This window comes from Aquila chrysaetos, chromosome Z (assembly GCF_900496995.4).
Source record: "Aquila chrysaetos chrysaetos chromosome Z, bAquChr1.4, whole genome shotgun sequence".
In the NCBI taxonomy this organism is placed as follows: Eukaryota; Metazoa; Chordata; class Aves; order Accipitriformes; family Accipitridae; genus Aquila; species Aquila chrysaetos.
This window is the reverse complement of record NC_044030.1, coordinates 19,887,372-19,911,722: the sequence shown is the minus strand read 5'-3', so window position 1 is coordinate 19,911,722 and position 24,351 is coordinate 19,887,372. Positions and strand designations below refer to the sequence as shown.

Sequence of the window (24,351 nt, the reverse complement as noted above, 5' to 3'; positions counted from 1 at the left end):
CTTTAGAGGTCACCTAGTCCAACCCCCCTGCAATAAGCAGGGACTTCAACTAGAGCACATTGCTCAGAGCCCCGTCCAGCCTGACCCTGAATGTTTCCAGGGATAGGGCATCTACCACCTCTCTGGGCAACCACTTCCAGTGTTTCACCACACTCATCATAGAAAATTTCTTCCTTACGTCCAACCTAAATCTACCCTCTTTCAGTTTAAAACCATTACCCCTTGTCCTATTGCTACAGGCCCTACTAAAAATTCTGTCCCCATTTTCCCTATAAGCCCCCTTTAAGTATTGAAAGGCTGCAATAAGGTCTCCCCAGAGCTTCTCTTCTCCAGGCTAAACAACCCCAACTCTCAGCCTTTCTTCACAAGAGAGGTGTTCCAGCCCTCTGATCATTTTTGTGGTGCTCCTCTGGACCTGCTGCAACAGGTCCGTGGCTTTCCTGTGCTGAGGACCCCAGAGCTGGACGTAGTACTCCAGGTGGGGTCTCACCAGAGCGGAGTAGAGGGGCAGAGCCACCTCCCTCAACCTGCTGGCCACACTTCTTTTGATGCAGCCCAGGATACAGTTGGCTTTCTGGACTGTGAGCGCACATTGCCAGTTCATGTCCAGTTCTTCATCCACCAGTATCTCCTTCTCCGCAGGGCTGCTCTCAATCCCCTCATCCCCCAGTCCGTACTGATACTGGGGCTTGCCCTGACCCAGGTGCAGGACCTTGCACTTAGCCTTGTCGAACCTCGTGAAGTTCAAAATAACAGGCTAGTAAATTGCACATGATTAGATGTGCATTTCAAGCAACCTCATACCATTCTTCTGGCCAACCAGTTGTTCTTTGCATGCTACAGTTCACTTTCAAGGAACTACATGACTTCAGCATTCGTGGATCATCCATCCCTCATCAACAGGCCTCCAATATCCTATGGCCAAACAGTCAACAGGTCAACTGTCATACTGTCTCACTCAGATTAGCATGCAAGTGTGCTTTGTCATTAAGTAAAACATCAAGATTAATTTTTGAACCACAACAAAGCTGCTCAGCTCCAGCTGTAAGATCAGTCTGCTGAGGTAGGGTACTAATTAGAGATGGAATGGGAATGGGGCAATAGGGAGGGTGGCAGTTGTATGCCAATTAGCCATACAAGAATGCATGCTGCCCCTTCTTTTTGCACTGGTAGAACTGATCTCATATTATTCATGCATTCATTTATTTTGGAAGGGCTTTGTACAACATTCACTGAAAGCAATTACTTGCATCCAGAAAGGTGGCACAGCTTATGATAGGCTTTAAAAGCAAGCAGAGAATCAGCACCTGAGCTGACTCAAAGCTTAAGATGGAAATTCTGAAGACTGCCAGCCAAGCTGACTCTTCTATGTATAATTTTGATTTTTAATAGTTTAGACTTTTAGTTCTTTAAACATTACATCGATTTGTATAGCTAATTTTATGTAACACTAGTGTTATGATAAACTATTTACATGCTCAAAAAAAATGAAGGAAAGCATAATCTATCCTACATTTTAAACATACTGTGTTCACATCATCTTATAAGTCCCACCTTCTCAACTTTGTTTCAAAATTTAGATTTTCAAAATTTGTTTGCTGCTCAGCATTTCCAATTGAGTTTAATTAATGATCATTTTTGCAAAGCGATGGTGGTACTGGCCTCCTAATTCACCAGAGAAAACCTCAAGAGTCCTGAGAGCCAATACATTACAACTTTTCTCAGCTATCCTGAAAGAGTGGAACATTAAAACTGTGTATTCTCAAATTAAATTTGTTAACCTGGTTTCTGAGGAAATTAAGTTTGTCAGCACATTGTTTGCCTGTCAGTACCCCTCCCCAGTAACTTCCGGGCTTACTAAACAGAAACCAAGTTTGACAAATTAGCACAGGCCAGAGCTCCTACACATTTTGTAAAAACTGGTAGCCAAGTAGGAGATAAAGACTAAAATTAGCATGCCTAGCATAGAAGAAATACACAAGCAGAATTCAAATCTTCTTCATTTTTGCTGCCAATTAGTACATGCACACTCATTCGCCAGCACATCTGGCTCTGAACCAGCCACAGAACACCAGTCACATCTCCCGATCAGCCAAACAGGTGGGAAACACAGGCCATAACTAGTTACTGATTAGCGCTCAAAAGGAGCAACTCCAAGGATAATAGACTGAAAAACTACAGAGACAGAGGAATAACTGAGGATACTGGTATGAAGTTTTAAGGAATACTGGACTCAAAGCTGTAAGACGTCAGGTATCATTGGTTCTGCAACTTGAACATACAGTATGTTTTATTCTTACCATGTTCTTTGGACTGATGGTTTTGACCTTTTGACCTTCAGCTTACACTAGTCTCACATGCTAAGAAAACAGGGAAAGAATGGGAAGTCTGTGCAACATTATAGCAGCACAATATTTGCCAAAAACTCGTATCTTAGTATTACCAGAAAATGCATTATTTCTGTGAATCTGTCATTCAACACAACCGCTCATTTTGTACTAAGACTCATCCACTTCAAAATTTCTGTTTCAGTGTCACTATGTAGTTGTTGTTATGAAGGCATAAAGGAATCATAAAGGAAAAACAGTTTCAAGTTCATTAAATAAAACAAAACTCAGCATCAGCTGAGGAGTGATCAAGTTGGAGAAATACCTATTAAATAATTTCCCAGTTTCTCTATAAATCTGAAGGATAAAAAAAATGAACTAAATACCACCATTTTTAGAATGTCTATAAAGTATTTGTATAACCTGTTTTTGTGAAAAATTAAAAGTAACTGATCTTACTATGCTAAAAAAAAACCCCAACTTTTTTTAAAAATCTAAACTACTTTTCTTCAAACTCCTCCTCAGTTAAGTTTGTCCCTGTCCATACATGGAAGAGGAATAAGCATAGGAAACCAAAAGGCAGGAAGGTTCTTTAGGTATGTGAAAACTCCCATCAAAACATGGGAAGGTCTCAACTATCAACTCCTGCTGCTGAAGTGAAAGTCAATATTGAGCTTAATTAAGTTTAATTAATTTTTGGACAGAAGCAAACACCACCTCAAGTTAAATCTTGCAACAGTTAAAGCTAATTTTCATCATATGAGTAAGTATCACCAGTGCTGATGCATGTTGGAGGAATAAGCAGTTCTCCCCAGGCTACACTATCTTCACAAGCCAAAGGAATTTCTGTTGTGCAAGTATACTTTAAACTAAGAATAAAATTTTCTCCTGTCACTAATGTGTAACTCCCAAGAGTTCCTACTTCCTTGTCTGATGCTCAAATATGACACTTGTAAAGTTTAGACTGGAAAAAAAAAGTATCTATATAACCAGCGTCACAAGATCATAACGAAAACCATCACACAGAAGATAAGTAGAGAGGTACATGATGGAATGAGGGAGTATAAGGAAAGCAAGGAATGATGTCTAGTCCAATAAAATGATCAAATAAAAGTTACAGTGAGTGAAGTTCTAGGGAGGGAAAAGAAAAAATCATAAGCACTTTTTTCTATGCCTGGAAAAAAAAAAGCTGTGGTGATAAACATGTAATAAGGATTTCACATTCATGTTTTCAAAGGAAGAAATCCTCTATTAAAAAAAGAAATGAAAGAACAAGAAAACAGGGAAAGAACAGAAAAGATGTGTACATAGTTTTCCACTTTCAAAATATTTTGTACCTTTGCATACCTTCTTACAAAAACTCTTGTCTATTCCTTATTTAAAAAATGCTAACAAAAGCAGATTTCAGACTTCTACTAACGGACTATAAAGTCCAGCACAAGGTTTTTCATGTGCCCTAGCACAAGGCCACTAGCATGCACATAAAATACACATATCACAACACATCCAATGAGCACAACCCCTCTTCAGACCTAGGGTAGACCAGTGATGGTCAAAAGCCATGGCTTCAGGGACCACACTGATAACAACTGATGTAAGGGAAATCCAGATTTGCATCACAGATTTTTCTGACTTACTCAAACAGGATGAATACTCAGCCTCTGTCAAAGACTACTAAAATCACCAGAATGTGAGATGAGCTTCTGTTGGCTTCAAATGTTCTTCAATATTATTGGCCTGTCAGACTCTGAAACAGTATACTACTTCCCACAAAAAACCTGCTCTTCCATTAAGGTGACTTCTGTTATTCATGTCTCTATGACTTGTCTTTTTGTGGGAACTCTTTATCTCACACAGCAATTACAGATTAGGCCAAAAAAGTCTTAAGAAGTGAGGTATTTTAACAGCACTACCATATAACATACTTTTCAGTCTTTTTGAAAGGACAGGAAGAATTACCTGGAGAATTACCTTGCTACATCAGTTAGTGTTCTTCCCTGAGAACAGATTAAAAAAAAACCCCACATTTTAATTATCAGAATTTTTCATAAACACAAACACATGGGAAAGTCAGTGTTTGAAAAAAAAAAAAAAAGAAAAAAATCTAATAATCTGCACTCTTCCTGGAAGTTTCTTCATGACATAAAATAGAAACTGGGGAAAAGGACAAGTATGAAAAGTAGAAGGAATAAAGAACTTAAAATATCCCTGCCAGATGTCTGACAGACACTATTCTTTTGTTTAAAAACTATACCTTCAAGCAATTAGTTCTCCACCAGGCAGCTGCCAAGACACCAGATCCACAAGAGGTTGTGTAACTATCCCAGTATTAGTTACTAACAACTTAGAACAGTGCTTGAAGGTTCCTGCAAAACCTTCTTTTTTGTAACAGAACAAGGGCTCTCACATTACCCATCTATTTTAGGTATGGTACGTTTATTGTCCAGCCATTTAGAACTTCTCTCCCACACTAAGTGCCAGTTCTGTTGGGTGATTCCCTTCTTCTAAAGCTTGCTGCTTTCTTCTTCAGTCTCCAGCTTTTTCATACCAAACATGTCTCCTTTCCTTATGAGCTCTCCTCATTCCTCACCCTACTTCCTCTCGTTCAACACACCGCATCACCCACCTATCATTTTTGACTGTTGCAATACTTAAAAAATTACCAGCTATCTCTCTCTTCCCTTCCTTCTTCTATCATTCTCATTATTTCTGAACTGCTCCACAAGCAAGCAATCACTTAACTGCCCTTTTGCTTTATATTGCCTGGAACTCCTATTTTATTGTGCAACTAAGTGTCAGTTATGCTCTCCTGCTCCTACGCAACTCATTTCCTTTGCAGCAGTCCCTCAATGATTTTTGCTTCTGGATGAAATCCCTTATTCATTCCTTTGAACCAGCTGCTATTAAAAACAGTTCTTACCAGCCTCTCATGCAACCAGTCTCTATTCACCCATTCCTTCCTACATTAGCATTATCTGTACATGACCTCAGACTTATTCTGATGTGCTCTCATAAAACAGCAAAGAGGAATTGTAGAATCATTTAGGTTGGAAAGACGCTTAAGATAACCACGTCTAACCATTAACCTAGCACTGCCAAGTCCCACCACTACACCATGTCCCTAAGCACCACATCTACACATCTTTTAAACACCTCCAGGGGTGGTGACTCCACCACTGCCTGGGCAGCCTGTTCCAGTGCTTGACAACCCTTTCAGTGAAGAAATTTTTTGTAATATCTAACCTAAACCTCCCCTGGTGCAACTTGGAGCCATTTCCTCTCATCCTATCACTTGTTACTTGGGAGAAGATACCAGCACCCACCTCGCTACAACCTCCTTTCAGGTAGTTGTAGAGAGTGATAAGGTGTCCCCTCAGCCTCCTTTTCTCCAGACTGAACAGCCCCAGTTCCCTCAGCTGCTCCTCACAGGACTTGTGCTCCAGGCCCCTCACCAACTTGGTTGCCCTTCTCTGGACACGCTCCAGCACCTCAATGTCTTTCCTGTAGTGAGGAGCCCAAAACTGAACACAGCACTTGAGGTGCGGCCTCACCAGTGCCGAGTACAGGGGAACAATCACCTCCCTGCTCCTGCTGGCCACACTATTTCTGATACAGGCTAGGATGCTATTGGCCTTCTTGGCCACCTGTGCACACTGCTGGCTCATATTCAGCCGGCTGTCAACCAGCACCCCCAGGTCTTTCTCTGCCAGGCAGCTTTCCAGCCACTCTTCCCCAAGCCTGCAGCGCTGCATGGGGTTGCTGTGACCCACGTCCAGGACCCGGCACTTGGCCTTGTTGAACCTCGTACAGTTGGCCTTGGCCCATGGATCCAGCCTGTCCAGATCCCTCTGTAGAGCCTTCGTTCCCTCAAGCAGATCAATGCTCCCGCCCAACTTGGTGTCATCTGCACAGTGACTGAGGGTGCACTTGATCCCCTCATCCAGACAGTTGATAAAGTTATTAAACAGAACTGGCCCTAATACTGAGCCCTGGGGAACACCACTTGTGACCGGCCACCAACTGGATTTAACTCCATTCACCACAACTCTCTGGGCTCGTCCATCCAGCCAGTTTTTTTAACCAGCAGAGAGTACACCCATCCAAGCCGTGGGCAGCCAGTTTTTCCAGGAGAATGCTGTGGGAAACGGTGTCAAAGGCCTTACTAAAGTCTAGGTAGACAACATCCACAGCCTTTCCCTCATCCACTAAATGGGTCACCTTATCATAGAAGGGGAGCAGGTTAGTCAAGCAGGACCTGCCTCTCATAAACCCATGCTGACTGGGCCTGATCACCTGGTTGTCCCGTATGTGCCACGTGATGGCACTCAAGATGATCTGCTCCATAACCTTCCCTGGCACCAAGGTCGGACTGACAGGCTTGTACTTCCCCAGATCCTCCTTCCTGCCCTTCTTGTAGATGGGCATCACATTCGCTAACTTCCAGTCAACTGCGACCTGCCCAGTTAGCCAGGACTGCTGACAAATGCTTGAAAGGGGCTCCGTGAGCACTTCCACCAGGTCCCTCAGTACTCCTGCGTGGATCCCAAGGGTATAGCTGATTCTGAAAACAATGAAGATAGCCTGTCATCACAGTAAAATTTTTGAGGTACCATATGACATATCATAATGGCTACAAATTTAATGGAAAACGTTCCCTAACCACTTAGAGATTCAGATATCCATACTCAGCATTTACTGGTAGCTCTATGCCAGTGATACACTGTATGTATTGCTTATGCAAAAATCTCATTTCTGATTGCCCTGCTCCACCATTAGCTTTAAATAATTTGTTTTCTTTAAAAGGGTTGGGCCTTCTTGTGAACACTTACTTTCAAGACACAATAAATTTAATTTCAATATTTTTAGTTTAAAGAGTACTACGAGTTATATCCTGAGGATTAAGTTTTGTTTTCTATTGTCAATTTTATTTTTCTGGCTAGTTTTCATTCTCTGTTGAAATTATCAAGGTCAGAATCTAGAGAAATGAGCTAAGAACTACTGAACTGCAGAAGAAAAATAAAGAACAGAAATAATGAAGGAATAAACACAATTTTATAACCATTTTAAAGCATGTTTGGAGACTTTTATTTGAGACTGGCCTGTTCTCTTTATTAGAGTTATTTGGAAACTGAGTAAGCCAAATCATAAGATGGCACTCTTTTTCTAAAATAGCTTCCAAAGAAAGAGCTATTCCAGATTCACTACTTACATTTGCACCTTACACACATATCTTTTAGGAGGAAGACATCCCTAATTCCAACATTTGACTCATTAAAAACGGGAAACAAAAAGTCCCTCACATTTTACTCCTCACTGAGCTCCTTCCTGCTCCTACTGGAATATTACTCATTTCTGCTCCTACTAAGGGTAATAAATTTTTGAGACTGAACTCTTTCACACTGTATCTGTCTTAAAGACCTTGCAATCTAACTTGTCACCCTACCAAGCTGCTGTACAATAATATCTTAAATTCATAGTTGTCTAATTCAATGTTTGCTTGACCACAGATAAAAATAATTTAAACAAGTCTACAAACATACAATAAACTAGTTTCCAACACAACTGTACGAATCCAATCAGATCTCTAGATAGTACACTCAAAACTTACAATTTGTGAATTAGAGCCCCTAGTTTATATTTGGTGTCATAGAAATCTCAGTATCAAGCTTACTGGTGATTGAAAGGGAAGTTCTCTAACAGCTATTATGCAAATATTCTGCTGAACCCAATTTTGACCTGTTTACTCAACACAAAAATTACAGAATAGAAAAGCATGCCTCTAAGTCAGGTGACTGCAGAACAGAAAATACACCAGAATAAAAATGAACAGAATATTTGCATTCTAAAAAAATGATAATTGATTTACATTCTAAGGGGTTAGTTTTGAATATATTTATACACACACACACTTCAATTGGTATTAATGCCATATGAACAAACATGTATCCCTGACTCATCTTTGCAATGGAAATAATGTAATGGTAATTTTTTTCATATAAAATCAGCACAAGAATTTAAAATCCCTTTCTCTTACGCGATTTAAATGACAATCAAAAAAGTCACTGAACTTAGTAGCTGGCTATTTTTGTGCTGAAAACCCTAACTAAAAATCTTTTCCCTTAATTGCTCTTCACTACTGACCTCGACAGCGTAAGACAAACTGAAAGGAATTTTATCATTGCCATACCAATTGGCAATTCGCAATAAATTCACAACTGATTACTATTCTCTTTCTAGGAACAACCCCCACCAAAGACCCCAAATTCTATTATGAAAAAACCCACCACCACCCCTTCCCTTCTACACCCATTTCAGCCTTGCTTCATTCTTCATTTGGCAGCAAGCTTCAGGCCCAGCAAAGCAAAGGTTGCAGAAAGATGTCTGCAATGACAGCAGTAAGCACATTTACTGTAATAGAACCATTTTTTAAAATTGTATTTTATGCATGCCTATATACCCATAAATTACAGCTGATAAAAGACTATACTGTGTCCTGCAAGTATCTCACAGTTCTTTTAAAATAAAAGTTACAAAGTTTCCCATGACCATGTTTGCATGTTTTTTTCATTATTGTACACTACCACACCAAGGAACCACAGATGTTTTGTTTTATGAGAGCATCTTACTAGTCTACGTGGCCTACCACACACACTTTATATAAACCACTTGAGCTAAGGAAAAGTTTTCATTTCTGTCCTGAAGTACAGTAGTTTGATAATGGCTGTATACAACACTGCCAGAAGCAAAAACCTGCATAGTTTGCCATGTTTAATTGCTTCAGTAATGTGCTGAAGCAAAATCTGTGTGAACAGCAGATGAGAATTTGCTGTTAATATTAGTATAACTGATGATGTGGCAACTCTAGAAACTTTAAAAACAGCTGCTGGAACAGTTCCTAGGGAAAAAAAAAAAGCCACAATTCCTCAGAATTCTATCTCACAGAGTATAAGTTTGGAAATTTCATAAGCTTTCAAAAGACCTTTTCCTTAGGACATTTACATGGTCTGTAAAAGAATGTCAGTAATTTAACACTTGAACTGTTTTAAGCAGAATTCAAGCCCAGTCTAGCACAACTTTCTTCTGCTTCAAGAAAATGTTGTGCTTAGAATTGTTAGTAACACAACTAATGCAAGAATTTTTACATGCATTTCCATAGAGCTAAAATGACTGCTGCCAAGTATTCCAGAGTTTAAAAAGAAAGTCCTGTCTGCTTTCTAACTTTGCACAAACTTGTAATTTACAGAAAAAAGTAGTGATTTGCCAGTATACTGAGAAATAAACTGATGGAAAAGATTAGCTATTTGTTTTTTAATTGTGTAGAAATTTACTCTCAGTTCTCATAACTTGTTTATATGCCTTTCAAGACTTTAGACCAATTTCAGTGACATATATGAGACTGTATGACCAGCTTCAAGGAAGTATTTAAGACCACATGCAAGCCAGGGATATGCAAATCTTAGCAGTGCCAGAATTCAGCCACAGCTTCAGTTCTGACCACAGAGGATCCTAGGCACCTGTACTTTTTCCAAAGTATCTAAATGCTAACCACTTTACCTTAAGAATAATTCTGAAGTGGTCACAGATGAACCTAAAGCTGACTTAAGCTACCCAAGAGACAGTGTCTCTCTGATACAGCTTAATAATACCGTCAGATAGCTGAGAACAGTACTAGAACTCGTGTCCACCGTCTGAGGAACAGTCCAGATGTCGGGACACTTACCAGAACTGAAAAGCCTAAAATTACAGGCCTTCTTCAATGTGAGGGAGTCTAGGACAAATGCTTCTACTTCAAGCGAGTGGCTTGGCCAGCATGCTGGATAGGTGCTGGAACAAACAAGGCTCATAAGCCAGAGACAAAACAGCAAAAGGGAACTCATCTGTAGACCAGGAAGAAGAATTTCCTCAGGGCTAGAGAGTTCTGAGTTCCAGTATTTCCTCTGAGGGAGCTCATGCATTTTATGTTAATTGTTGGATAAGCAGCCTTTGGAACACTGCCAAGGACTTTTCCTGTGGAAATGCTCCCATCAGTGAAATACATGACCAGGCTCCCCTCACCCCATAAAAACTCCCTTACTTGCCCAACAGTAGCCCAGCAGTAGTATTTGTTAGTATTTGTGATGAGTGCACTCTGCTGGTCATTGAGATCACAGGATTCAACACATCTCAGACTGAGGGGACCGATACACCAGCTTTCTCAACTACTGGAAAGTTTTCTAACATCTAAGCCATTAAACAAAAAATGCAGCATTTTCCCCATCAGAGGCAAGCCTTGAAAGAAGGCATGATATTTTGAATTACGAGCAGCAAGACATCTCACAGCTCAGTCCAATACCAGATACCTGGCCAGATACCTCACCTCATGCCTTAACTCCCCTTTAGGTAGCTATAAAGTCAGTGCACAGGAATATTAAATTGCCCTAAAGGAACTCCTAGATTCCCACACAGCCCCAGGGATAGCACACAAAACCAGATCTTTGGGGGTAGCTACTTTATTTCAAAGAGAAGCCTGGATCACCACACTGGGCTGGCTGCCCAGTATTTCAGACTGCTTTAAACACCGTAATACCTACAGCACACAGTCACTGTTATTTTCAAAGTTTCCATCTAGGATTCTTTTTTATCACTGGTAAAGAAGGTCCAGGAATGCACTTAAAAATATCATGACACTCCCGAGGTAACACTAGCCTTTTGGATACACTAAAAAATTGAATGCTGACATCAGCTTGTTTATGATAGTGAAAAGCAATTTTAAAAAAAACCCAAGAAAGAAGGCCTAAGTGTTCATTTCTCTGATAACTGTGGGAAATACAACTCCTGAAAAATTACTGGACTGCAACTTGTTTTAAGAGTTCTTTTGCAACAGGTAAGAGACTAGGGTTTTTTTTTTTCCCCTTGATATATCCTTGGTCACATTTTCCAAAAATAAATACAAACTTATTTAAGTATAACACTGAAATTATAAGATTCTTCTTTCATGCTGATTTGTAACTACTTTCCAATGAACTCACTGTATGACATTATCAAGATCAAACAAATATAAAGGCTCCTTTGGCTTCCTATTTGAACCCTCCAGTTCTCCTGCCCTTACAGCCTTGATCACTAGTTAATTTCCTTAACCTAAACACCTGCCAGACAATGAAACTGCACTTCATATAACCATCCTGACTATTTTAGGTTTTGCTGGTTGAACACCCTCCCCAAATCTTATGCTTATTTCACAAAAATGCCACCGCCTAAAGAGAAACACTTAAGTGAGATGAAGAACAGCACAGTTCTACCAGCCCCACAAGACAACTGCACGGCTCACTGTGGTGGAAGGGGGACAGTCCGTCTCCATCCCTCCTCCATGACCCTCCGATTCACCGCCGGTCCTATGTTCCTGCTGCTCCCATTCTCTTTAAGACCCTGCTGCCTTAAATCAGGAGCTGTAAACTACCCTAGCAAAAAATTTACTCTGCTCATAGAAGAGGGAGGCTGGACCATCTGGCTGGAATGTTTGAGGAGCAAGGAGAGTGAGAAGCCGTAGCTTCAGAAGCAGTGAGTCCAGCTGTCCATGAAACCACAGTCCGAGAATCACACTCCTTTGGGGGCACACCGCATGTGTCTGCAACACCACACACTGAATAGCAAAGCAATTCTCCACAAAATGCCTTATATGAAAGGACTTTCAATGTTAAAACTGTCCCAGTATCTATAGTCTAAAATGTGGAAAAAAAAAAAAAGTCATTAATAAACAAAACCTCGAAGTCATCTTAAGTTAATGCAAACACAGTGAGGTGTATCACATCTGAGAGATGTGGCAGTCATAATGCTGAAGAAGGCTGAAAATAAGGAAGATCTTAAGTAACTGCAAGTAAATACTATGGAGAAGTCTTAAACTCACTTTGTATGGAATATTTCTCTGCAAAAATGGTAATCATTCAATGACAAGAAAACTTCAAGTTAATTTCATTTTGGATCAATTTAAAATTGACATTTATACAAGCATGTTGGACCTACTGTATCAACAACAAAAATATATAATGCACTAAGGACTAGCATGGGTAAATAATCAGGTTTTTCACATTTAAGGCATCTTACAAAAACCATGATGCAGTTCCTGGCTATACAAGTCAATTCAGTTTCAGGAGGAATGCATGACCCTCTTCAAATTCCCCCCTTCCCATTCTTTAATAATTCCACCTGATATCCCAGTCAGACCATGGTTTTTTTCACTGCTATACAGAAACTTTGATTAGCAAAAGTGATTTATTTCTAAAAGCATGTACTTGGCATTTCAGCAATTTGTGAGTGAAGGCATGTATAAATGCAATTTCAGTAACTGTTTTTGTATTTACATTTGTATCTTAGCTGTGTCTGACCACCTAACGACGAACATGACACGTACCCATGCTACACCAGACCAATCCAGACTTTACATAACCATCTCCAACTATACATTTACTTCTGGGTGCACTGTGATAAAAGATGCAAGTTTCACAGAATAACAGATACAACTCAGAATGCAGTTTCAGACTTTCAGAGACTGTATGTCAGTCTTTCTTCACAAGGTAAGGTTAGGTCCCATGGCTTTTTGTCTGATTTTTTTCATAATCAGCCATGCTATCCATCTCTGACTTTGCCGTACACCAGTCTAAATCCTTAGCCAAATGTCCAGGTTTCTTTCTAAACATGTCATTCATCTAAATTGCAGTCCAGATAACTCAGAGGTCATGACGTCAGTCCTAAATCTAAAGAGTAAAAAAGGGCCTGACTATTGCCACACTGAGTATCACAGCACAAAGTATTGGGACCCAAACCACTACTGAATGGAATCCACCACTTTGAGCTTCATTACTAAGCTCCCTACATAACATTTTTTAAACCTGCACTTTGTTTAGCAGACTGAAAAATGTGTGTGCACACTATTACTCAGAAGACATATTTTTTTATCTTGAGTCTACCTTTTAGGAAAAAAAAAAAAGAGCACTTCAGTTGTGGATGACAAGCATTATGGAGACATCAGCTTTTACCATCTAAAAAACATAGCTTTGTAAATAAAGCTCAACTTTTCTAATTCAGTAAGAGGTCCATAACATTTTTATAGAGAGAAATTATTTTGGATGCATGCAATTCATTATTAAATACAAATTTAAGAGAAAAATTCACCTATTCATCTGATAGCAAAGCTTCCATATCCAAACAAGTTTGGCAAATTCAATTCATACATCCTATGGACAGAAACAACTCTCAACTCTGAGATTTAAATTTGCATCACATAATATGATGCCTTACTAATATTCAACTTCAGCCATTACAGTGCTTGTGTAGATACACACTATAATACTTATTTTTAAAATGATTCATAGAGAGATCATTTGCATTAGATTCATGGGCTTTCTGCAGCTTAATTCCTTAAGGTAGTTGTAAGCAGAATTTAATTCAAAAATAAATAAATAAAAAAAGCGGAGCAGAGCGAAAACTGTATTTGTTGTAATCACACCATATTGATAGCAGAGTATGACTATAAAAACAGAAAAACATAATTTAAGAAGCATGGGTTCTGAAAACACACAAATCTGGGTTAGTTCCCATTCAAAAGCTTCAGTTTTGTACTACTGTATATTGCTGATCGACAATGACAATTTTTCACATTAAACATGAGCTATCTCCCTTTAAACTTGCCCTTGTCCATGGCAGTTGATGATAACGTGCTGCCATCTAGCAAATGTTCCCAGAAAAGTTTAACTTTGGAAGCTATCCTGGGACAAGACACCTGAAAATTCTTAGAAAGCTTTTTAAAAAAGGAAACATATACACGCAGCAATAGTTTTTTACAAAGATTCCTTCAGCCTGCATGCTTATAAAATTAAACACGAGATAAGAATCAATTAGGCTTAATACAAACCCTACAAAAGCATGATCATATGCAGTTGATACATTACCATTTCAAAACTGAATTTTTTCATTCTACAAGTTGTATTTTCCCTTGTATAAAAGAACATGATGAGTAGAAAATGGTATGATATACTGCATTTTCCTCTTCTTTCTCAAAAACTCTAGTCTTCATTGTTTAACTCTGTTCTAACTTTCTGCAGTCTTTACTTCCTCCCCGCAGTCCCCACCTCTTCCTTGGGCACAGAAATGAAAATGAAGTAATCCCGTACAGGAATGGGACGTCTGAATTACAAAAACATTTGTGTTTTTTAACTCTTTTCAATCTTAATTTTTCAGTCGTGCAGTCACACTGAAACTGTATGATGTTATTTACCAGCAGCAAGATGATGGCTTCTTAAAATTACTGGACCTTGCTAACTGTGGGTTTTGCCAAGATCTTGTTTTTTTTCTGTTATTATCTAGGTATATATGCAATTAGAGAAAAAGAAAAAGAACAGTTATACACTTTTGGCACAATACCCATTTGTTAACATGGACATAACGTGAGTTTCTGAAGCTGTTACGTTGATATAAACAACTTTACATGAAAAAATAAAATAAATTATTAATAGAATGTCTAAACTAATTATTCTGTGAATAACTGAAAAATTATGACTGATTTCTTATATTTTTCTGTCTTATTTCACCTCATCACAACAACTGCAATTCCCTCTTATTTTCACCCAGGATCCCTACCACTGTACAGTAACTTCAGATCCCATTCATATAGTCACCTAAACAGTATGACATTTTCATTCTTTGTTCCCTATTAGATCAGAACAGTTGGGAGCATGTCGCTTCATGGAGGCACTATTCTTTAACCAAATGATAATTTAACAAAAACCCCAACAACTTTTGAGGTCTGTACTCCTTTCCAAATTCTCTGAAATTAGCCAATGAATTCAAAAGCTGTCAGAAAGGAGACACACCTCACACCCCTTAATTTGTCTCATTTCCTTGGAGGATTAGATTGTCATAGTAATAAGACTCAACTTCCAAGTTTCTTTGGTGATAAGTTAAATCATCACCCAATTAAATGTCGTTTAATTTCAAAACACATATACACTACTTCATTACAACACTGGAACCAAAAGCTTGATTTTTACACTGTACTAACAAAATGTCCCATTAAGAGTGTGAGGGTTCTTTTGTTTTCACCAGGACAGTAATACCAAAACAACTCCTGCCATTGAATTACACTGAACTGAAGCTACCTACTCAAGTGGTAAGTAATTACCCTTCCCATTCAGAAATAAGATAAACAAGTATATCTTATCTGTAGAAAGCAGATGCTGTGCAATTGTTACCTATGACAATACAGTTTATAGGAATGTTGTAGACACTCCAGAACAAAGAAGTGCTTGGACATCGATAACTATTTGTTTTGTTAGTTACTAGTATCAAACATGTAACAGGAAGTAATGAAAATAAAGGTCCATTAACATTAAGAAAGGTGCCAAATTATGTTACTGAGAAACACTGGTCTTAGTCTATATGTTCTTCCTGTAAAAAAAAGATGAATTTGTAAAAAAAAATTTTGAAACCTGTCATCCTAGAATTACTTAAGACTCCATTATTTAGCAGGCCATTATAGTTTATGATATTAATGAATAGCAGAAGCCTGCCTTTGCCAGAATTAAATAATGGAGTACGTAAATATAATACAGCTGAATTTACAAGGCCTTACACAGAACTACTGTAAATCTAGCTAAGACAAACAAGTTTATCAGCTATGTAAGGGTCACAAAGTTCTTTCTGCAACAACTACCATCATACCTATTTGATATAGCCTAATGGGGGAAGAAACTTCTATGATCCCTAGCATTGGTTGATTGCAGAGTGCCAAAGGTGTATAGTGTAGAGCTGCTTTGTAATTACAGTAAATCTTTCCCTTAGCAAATTGGAAGAATATACAAGAAAAATCCAACAGTTTGTCTAAAACATTAGACTTTGTAAAATCATTGCTTTATTCATGCTCAAATCCCACCATTTCACCTTTATTAGAGGAAGATCAGTATTTCTTACCAGTAAAATGCATTCTTACAAGGGCATCCCAGTAATAAATACACAGAGGATATCCAGGTATTGGTAAAGAAAACATTTATTTCAGATTTTATGATTACTCACCACAGTAATTAATACAGCTCTGATGCTTATGAAAAGGCATAGGTGTAGAAATGGAAAAGTTGTTTAATCTGTTCACACTAGGTCTCCATCCTACTCTTAGCCAGCTGACCTTATCCTTCTTGATGAGATAGCATCCAGGATTTCAGTCACTGTACTACCTTATGTCTCGGATGGACCTGTTATTAGAGAGTGCCTACTTTTTGTCTGAGCTCTGATGAAAGCTTCCACGTCCAGAAAATCTAGGAACTTACTTTTCTTTTCCTCTTAGGATAGGGTGATGTTTGAACCATAAGAAGGAACGGCATCCCCAGTGTCCTTACAGAATTCTTCAATATTTTGTACAGAAACTCACTGAATTCTTTTTCTGAAGAACTGTTTGGGCATTCCTCAGTCAAATAATGTGTCTTTTTTTCATGCCTTGCTATTCGAGTATCTCTTTGGTGAAAGACTATGAATCATCACCTCAATCATTCAAAAAAGATCCCCGCTTCAACAATAAATGAGACACTCTCTTCTTTCTTTGATGACTCACTGGTGTATTTCAATGTGAAATCACTCACATTTGACCTTACATTTGTTAACAGCAAGTACCAAAAGCTTGTAATAAATTACTGAGTAGATACCTGTATTTTACATAGTATCAAACTACATTTTCTCTGATGAACAGGCTACCTCTCACTAAATTCTTGACTTGCAAATCAATCTCTCTCAAGAGTTACTATATGCCTAGAACATAAAACTTACTTTAAATACAAGTGCAATCTGAGAATGCTTGTATAATCTGTCATTTTGGTTCTGCTGATGACAAATAGTAATTTTAACCATACTGTGAATTATCTAGGAATCCTGGAAGGGCACAACGCCATCTGCAGAAGCTGATACAACACATGCTCAGCAGAACTGTCAGCTACTCTTTAGGTGTTGCAGCAACAATTTAAAGAGGCTGGTTTAGTTGTGCCAGACTCAGTGTACACAATGATTTGCAAATGTGCAGTCAAAACCTACCACAAATGAAATGCACCTAGCTAATTTAATTCATGCTATAGAGTGGGAAAAAATTCTGAAAGAAATGTGAACGACCAAAACTTCTTACAGAACAGGAAAAAGTTAGCTCTAACCCACCGACTTCTCATTCTCAGCCCCTCTGGCCCCAAGAAAATAGGGCAACATCATATCTTTCCTATCCAGGAGACAGGCAGCTGAAACTTAAGTAGGTCCACTAGAATCACCTGCAAAACTTCAGTGTGAACACAAACACAGTAAGGCATGACATGACACGAAGATGATAGGACACCCAATGACAGGATGTTGAACCGATGCACACGTGTCGACAATTGCGTAGCACTCCCCTAAAGGCAGTTTATCTTCGCAAGACAGATCTTTATTTTCATCCCATAGCGCTTTCGCTGAGAGCCAGCAGAGCGCGCAGCGTTTCCCAAGGGGACGGCGACAGCCGCGGCCGGGGCCGCCCCGGGGCCTCCCCCACCGCTCCGGGCAGCCACGCCGGCCCTGGGGAGGGGAGGGTCGGGTCGGGTCGGGTCCGGCCTGGCCCGCTCGCAGGGTGACACGCCGCTGCACAGCTCTGCCGCTTCCCTGCCCTCCCGGTGCCCCGGCCCCCTCCAGCGGCCGCTGCCTCCACCTGCCCCTCCGGGCCCTCCCCGGCTCAAGCCTCCCAACCGCCCTCGACGGCCACCCCAAAGGACGCCTGGGCGGGTGGCTCACCTCGTTGTTGAGGTTCAGCACGGGAGCCATGGCGCCGGCCCCTGCCCGCAGAGCTCCGCCGTCCTCCGGCCCGGCCTTCCGCCACCGCCTCCTCGCCGAGCTCTCCCCACGCCGCTGCGGAGGCAGCGCGAAGCGAAACCGCGCGCATGCGCCGCGCGCGCCGGGGCAGGCCCGCTCCAGGCTGAAGCTCAATGGCCAGAGCCTCTCTAGGCCAGCTCTGAAGGCCTCGGTCCTCCGGCCCCGCCCCAGCCGCGCGGCTTCCAGGGGACGCCTGCGCGTCTGGCTCGGCGGCGGCCCCGCCGCGCCCCTGCCCCTGCCCCTGCCCATGCCCCGCCCGGAGTCTCGTTTCCTTCAGAAATGGGGGTAAAGAGGGTTTTCTTCTGGTTCTCGCGGGTGATAAGCGGCGTGGGCAGGAAGAGGATCCCGAGCCTAACCCGTCTGAGGCGCCTCGGGGGCGGCTCTTGGAAAAGAGCTCGCCTCGCATGAGGTTGATCCTGAAACTCCTCACTCGTGCCTTGCGTTTTATGCTGCTGCGTTGCATTATCAGCTGGCTTGATCATAGACCTGAAAAAGGTGTACGCATCTGAATCCTTAAACTGCAGAGACACCTGCCCCTCCGAATTGTTTATAATCTTAGGAATATTCTGGGATTCTTCCTTCTCTCATCTTGCTGCTGCCGTTGTAGAACCAGCCTAAAAAAAGCTGCATGCGTAAACGGTGAACGGTGCTGCATTTCTAGACTTTGTGCCATATCCTCCCCTTCTCCTTTTCCCTATGACACAAAACCAGCCTCCATTTTCAAACGGCTTTAAAGTTTTCAGATTGATTTTTCCATTTGTGCAGGAGGCAGAGCGTGGGTTGTGCAGAAATGAAGTCGTCTGACGCTTCAGCTCTAAAATTTTAGGCAGCTGTAGTGAAGTGGAGCTGAGCATGTGTTTTGGACTTTGCGAGATCTCAGTCTGAAAAGTTGGCAAAGTGTCATGAGAACTTTTCCTCATTATTTCGTTTATTGTGCTAGAAGGAATTGTTTTAAATTGTTACAAATATTTTTCTATTTTACTGAAACAGGATTTTACACAACTCATGCCTAAATGTAAGCAAGTCTTAGCATGTCTAGAGAATGAATCGGTTCTTGTTTCACATTACTGTTTATCTGTTGCAGTATTCAAAAGAACTGAGATCATATTTGAAAATATTTGGGGAAATTGTTTTAAATATAAAACCTTTTTGTTTATACGAATAAAATCAGTTTCAGGAAATTCTTCGGACGTTCACCAGCAATTAGTTGGCCCCTGGATGGCACTGTTGTGCCTGGAATTCTGCTTTGAAGTCTGACTATTTAAACAAATACAACCGTTGTCAGCTGTCTCTGTAATGCATTTTGTCTGCAGGATCTAGCATTTAGGTCTTGTTATATTTTAATGTTTGATTTCTAACTAGTGCTCGGGCATCTCCTGTAAGTGAACTGCAGCTAAATCACTTTTGGCTGTAATTTTTATCAAGTCTAACATGCAAGTGGGATCAGGCCAGGCAAGTCCTTCAAAGTAAAACTTTTGAGTTCCATTTAGGATGTTTCAGAAAGTGGTAATGGTTGCTCAGTAGCAGGCTAGGTTTCATTTGGATCAATAAAGAGCCAGCTGAAACTACTTTGAACCCATCATTTCATAATATGGTAAATTTATTTTGTTCCAACAGTGACTGAATTTCAGGTTAAACATATAGTTGCTGGGAATGCTTTGGCTCTAACTGCAGGGGAGGGGTATTTACCACAGCTGCTGTTTTGGAGAAATTCTGACTTGGGCCGTTATACCCAGCCTACCTAAGTCAGCTGACCATCATAGAGTGTTCTTTGATTTTTAGCACTACTGATTGCAAGCACCTATAGTGTTCTACATGAGAAGTAGCTGCATTTGATTATGTCTGTATATAAAGCAATCTTGGATGTGATGCACTCAATAGCATCAATATATTTTTAAAAATTAAAGAATATGCTCTCATACCTAGATTGGGTTTGTATGCACTGAGTGTAGAATTGGAATCAGAAACTCAGTAAGGAAAGATCTTCCAAGGAAAATAAAGAGGTGCTTCCCTTTGTCTTGATCTTTCATGCAAAACTAATTCCTAGATATGACAGTCTTATATTCCATTGTGCACCTTAACAAAGAGAAAGACAAAAGCAGGACCAGGGAGCCAGCTGCGGTTCTGTGACTCCATCCAGTGCCAGCCTGGCCTCACATCAGACTTGTTCCCTGTCTGTGTAGCCTACTGGGTCATAACTTCAATATTCCTTTCCATTTCCTCTGGACACTGAAATACCTTGCTTTGGAAGTTTCTCATAGACCCTAATGACATACTTCTGGCCTTTCTTCATCCAACAATTTTGTTTTCTTGTTACTCAGTCAGTCACTGATGAAAATATGTATTTTTGTTACTTTCATCTTTTTAAACCTCAGTGGCCTTCCAGAGTTCAGAATCGCTGTGCCTCACAGCTGGTTCATTGGCTCTTTGTCATACAATTTTTTTACTTAAATTCATTCTACGTCAAGATTTTCTTGTCAGCTTGTCACAGTCAGGATGCTTTGAGGCATTGCCCCATATAACACTTTCATACTTTGATTCTTTGTTCTGACCTTGCTTCCTTTCATGTCAGTATTTCACTCAGATATTTTGGCATGCTTTCTCAGTGTTTGAACACATTTTTCTGGACCATCTTCTCTACTTCAAGAACAGCTGCCTGTGTATGCACGTGGCAGAGCAGCATGTATTTGTAGGACATAATATGTTGCAGAACAATACAGGGGAGTCGGAGTGGTAAGCTATTTAAGGAAAAAGGGGGTTATGACTAGGTCCTATTTCCCTCCCTTTATCTTGGCACTCTCCAGGCTTACATGATGTGGTAGCAGCTGTGCAGAGCATCTTGCAGCTACATCTGGCCTTGATCCCAGAGGCCATGCATATAAGTCGTATTTTTGGAGTACTTACTGAAATTTGTGGTTATCGCAGACACTTGCACTTATATGCACAGTACAGATGTAATGAAATATGCATTAAGTGTGTATTGTATTGAAAATGACAATAAGTAAATTTTAGCAATTTCAATTTATTGTTCAGGTTTTGTGAACCAAATTTAAGAAGTTTCACAGAATGCAAGTGCCAATAATGTTAACTAGACATTGAGGACCACAAAACCAGAAGGTGTGCTGTTACTTTTAGCTTCCTGTATAGCAGCTTGTGCTCTGACTTTTCCCAGAGGAGTTTCTTTTTGCTTATACCAAGGCACCTCTTCTGGGTTTGCTCCCTTTCTTTTATTGGACATTAGATTATTTTTTGGAAATGATAATAAAACTTAAAGGATCTAGCTAACATTAGGATCCTGTTTTTTACTTAGCTCTCTACATATGTGTCGTAAGAGAAAATTTCAGCATCACATAACAAGCAACTGAAATAGCCAGGTGAACTACTGAAACTGCTTCTTATAAAAGGAAAATGTAGGGTGTAGGAGTTAAGTGATTTATGATGGGTTGCAGAAGAAAACAATGTGCATTACACATTTAAACTTAATGTCCCAAATTTGAGTTCACCACAAGATCATCTTTCCAGGCTCTGTTTTTCATATACATTAAAATATTCATTAAATTCAGAAATATTTTTGAAAGTTAAGTGCTCACAGTGTGGCTGAATGTTGAATGAATTCTAAGTAGGAAGCAATCTCAAAGTTAATTCTGCTGCTTTGATAGCAGCAGGATGTGATCCCTTAGGATTCATATACAGTTAATTTCACTGAAGAGCATGTTCTAGTGTGTACATAACAAGGGCAGTAGCCAGTAAGCATGTATGAAGACACAAAAATTTTTACAAGTGAAGAAATAAGAAAAATAAGTCTGCAATAACAACAGCCAATTTTCCTATTTTGTCCTAAAAGTCAAAATGACTCATTTCATAAGATGTTTTTATAAACTACCAAGGCATTTTTTAATATATATTTTTCAATCTTTTTATTACATAAATAAGGATTCACATTTCAATATGATAATTAAATTTTTAACCGGGTTCACTATATATTCATGTATGCTTGTTAATGTGTTAAAAACAAGGCCAGTTGCATTTTCTGACTAATCTTTTTCTAAAGAGCATGTTGACTGGATTTTTGCTGTGAATTAATGCATTAAATCACTCATATTATAGCAACTACATAGCATTCACAAAACACACCCTTATGAAAATAATGACACTAGCATTTTGTGGCATGCTGTCTTGACTGGAATAAGGTCCAGTTATAACTGGAGTCATACATACACGTATGGCATAGTAGATTCTGTGTGTTGAGAATATAATACAAGAAACTTAAATGGAAAGCATTTCACATGTTAAACAATCTTTTTTTTTTTTTCATATGATGGGCTAAGACTTTGTAAAAGTTTAAAATATTAAATATGGGAGAGTCTAGAAATACTCCATCAGAGGATTAACGTTGTCTGGTATAGCTGTTTTTGTAGCTGCATTGCAAGCAGTGGATTCTGTCAATGTATCCAACTGAAACTGCTATTAAAAGGTATTCCAGAACAGTGTCAGTAATTCCAAAGGCATAGAGGAAACCTTCTTGTGAGAAAGGTGCCAGCATTTTAATAACATTTCTAAGACAGTAAAAAGCCTGTTTCAAATATATTAAATATGCTTTTTCAAATAATACTAAGAAATCAAGATTCTTCAAAGTATAAAAGTAGCTTGACATCTGACAGAGAAGGAAGGCCATGTAATAGTTGATTTTCTGCAAAGAATTATTGCCTTCTTGCATTTCCTAGTTTAATGCCATTTTAATGTGTGTTTGTTGTCCTTTTCATACTACCTTGTAAATACACAATACATTGTGAATAGACATGAAAGTGCTGTTCTCCCATTTCAAATACTGTTTGCTTGTATTTGAAGCAGACTCAAGCTTGTTTTGCTCTGAGTTGTCCAGAAGCCATATGAATGACATCTTTATGGCACTGTTACTTGCTTGCACTAGTGAGCAACACTGAGAGGCAGACCTCAGGTTTGACACTGCTTGCTTCCTCACCTCACCGTAATAACTGTCTATACAGAGTTTTCTGTTGACTCCAGTTGTGTCTGGGAAAGAATATAAGATCTTGAAAGTGAGGATAAGAAGCTTGTATTTAATGCATAGGGAAGTCTGCAAAGAGAACGGTGGTAAGGTGAAAATTACTTTTTAGGAAGATGATCTATACATACAGTGCAAAGGCACAGAACTGCATTAGTCAAGGGCACGGACTACGATGTGGCAATAATTGTAATACAAAAGTGGTGACAGAACCTTTGATGAGAGTATCGACTCCATGAGTGGATAGGAGAGACCGTATGTTCGAGGCAGAATCATTATACCTTAGACAGCAAGTTCCCTGAATATTCAAGGCCCAGTATATGGGCTCTGATGCCCAGTATATGTCTATTATTGAAAGGATGGTGCTGCTGCCGTCAGTTCAGGAAGGACATGGGAGAAATGGCCGGAGGGTAAAATTAGGGCAGGAGCCCATTGATGGTTAGAGTTGACAAGATAGTAGGAAGATAGGCTGAAACACGAGCTTGACTGAGGGGCGAGTTTGGAGTAGAAAGGTACAGCTGTATATTTCAGTCCAGAGATGACTGCTGAATTTGTGATAGCAGAAAAGATTACTTGATGGTAAGATTGAGGGGGAAAAAAGGACAAAAGACCGAGCCCTCTCCAATCCCTTGCAGGAGGATCACTTGAAAATTAATGCTGCAGAAGCACTCTTAAGAGAGCCAATGAGCAGAAGCTGCGTGAGCATACAGTATCAAGATTAACAGTGGGTCTTTGCCACAGTACACAAACAGCTGACATGCTGGAAAAGATGAGAGTGAAGCAGGTCTGACTCTTGCTCAGAGAGAGGTTGTTGGAATTCATAGTAAAAGATGCACTGGGAGTGTATATGGCTTCTAGGGTGAAAACTATATAGGAAGAGTCCTAATACCAAGTCCCTGGAAGGGAATTCGGAAGTGGGCAATGGAGCTTGGAGGTGGACAGGGAAGGGGTTTATGGAATAGTAGCTGAGGTGACTGATGGGATTAGTGGGGCTGTCTGCTGACTGTATTGTAAAGAAAAAGCTGCAGAGAATGAGTGGGCAAGAAAAGGATAAATTGTAGTATGAAGTTGAAAGTAAGTGGGATCAGGAATAGCATGGAGTCATTAGTGCAAATGGAGAGGTGTGAATAGGCAAGTAGGTGAGAAACTTCTTGGCTA

The 24,351-nt window shown here is 39.8% G+C and overlaps 1 protein-coding gene across 1 annotated transcript in view; it reads right to left on the bottom strand.

Moving 5' to 3' along the window:
- Nucleotides 1-18,257, bottom strand: part of SRFBP1 (serum response factor binding protein 1) — a 77,433-nt gene extending 59,176 nt beyond the window's left edge. Inside the window, exon 1 of the mRNA XM_030003856.2 lies at nucleotides 18,093-18,257. Coding sequence (XP_029859716.1) covers nucleotides 18,093-18,122 — 30 coding nt within the window. The 5' untranslated portion in view covers nucleotides 18,123-18,257. The remainder of the gene's footprint in view (nucleotides 1-18,092) is intronic.
- Between the last annotated feature and the right edge of the window lie 6,094 nt (nucleotides 18,258-24,351).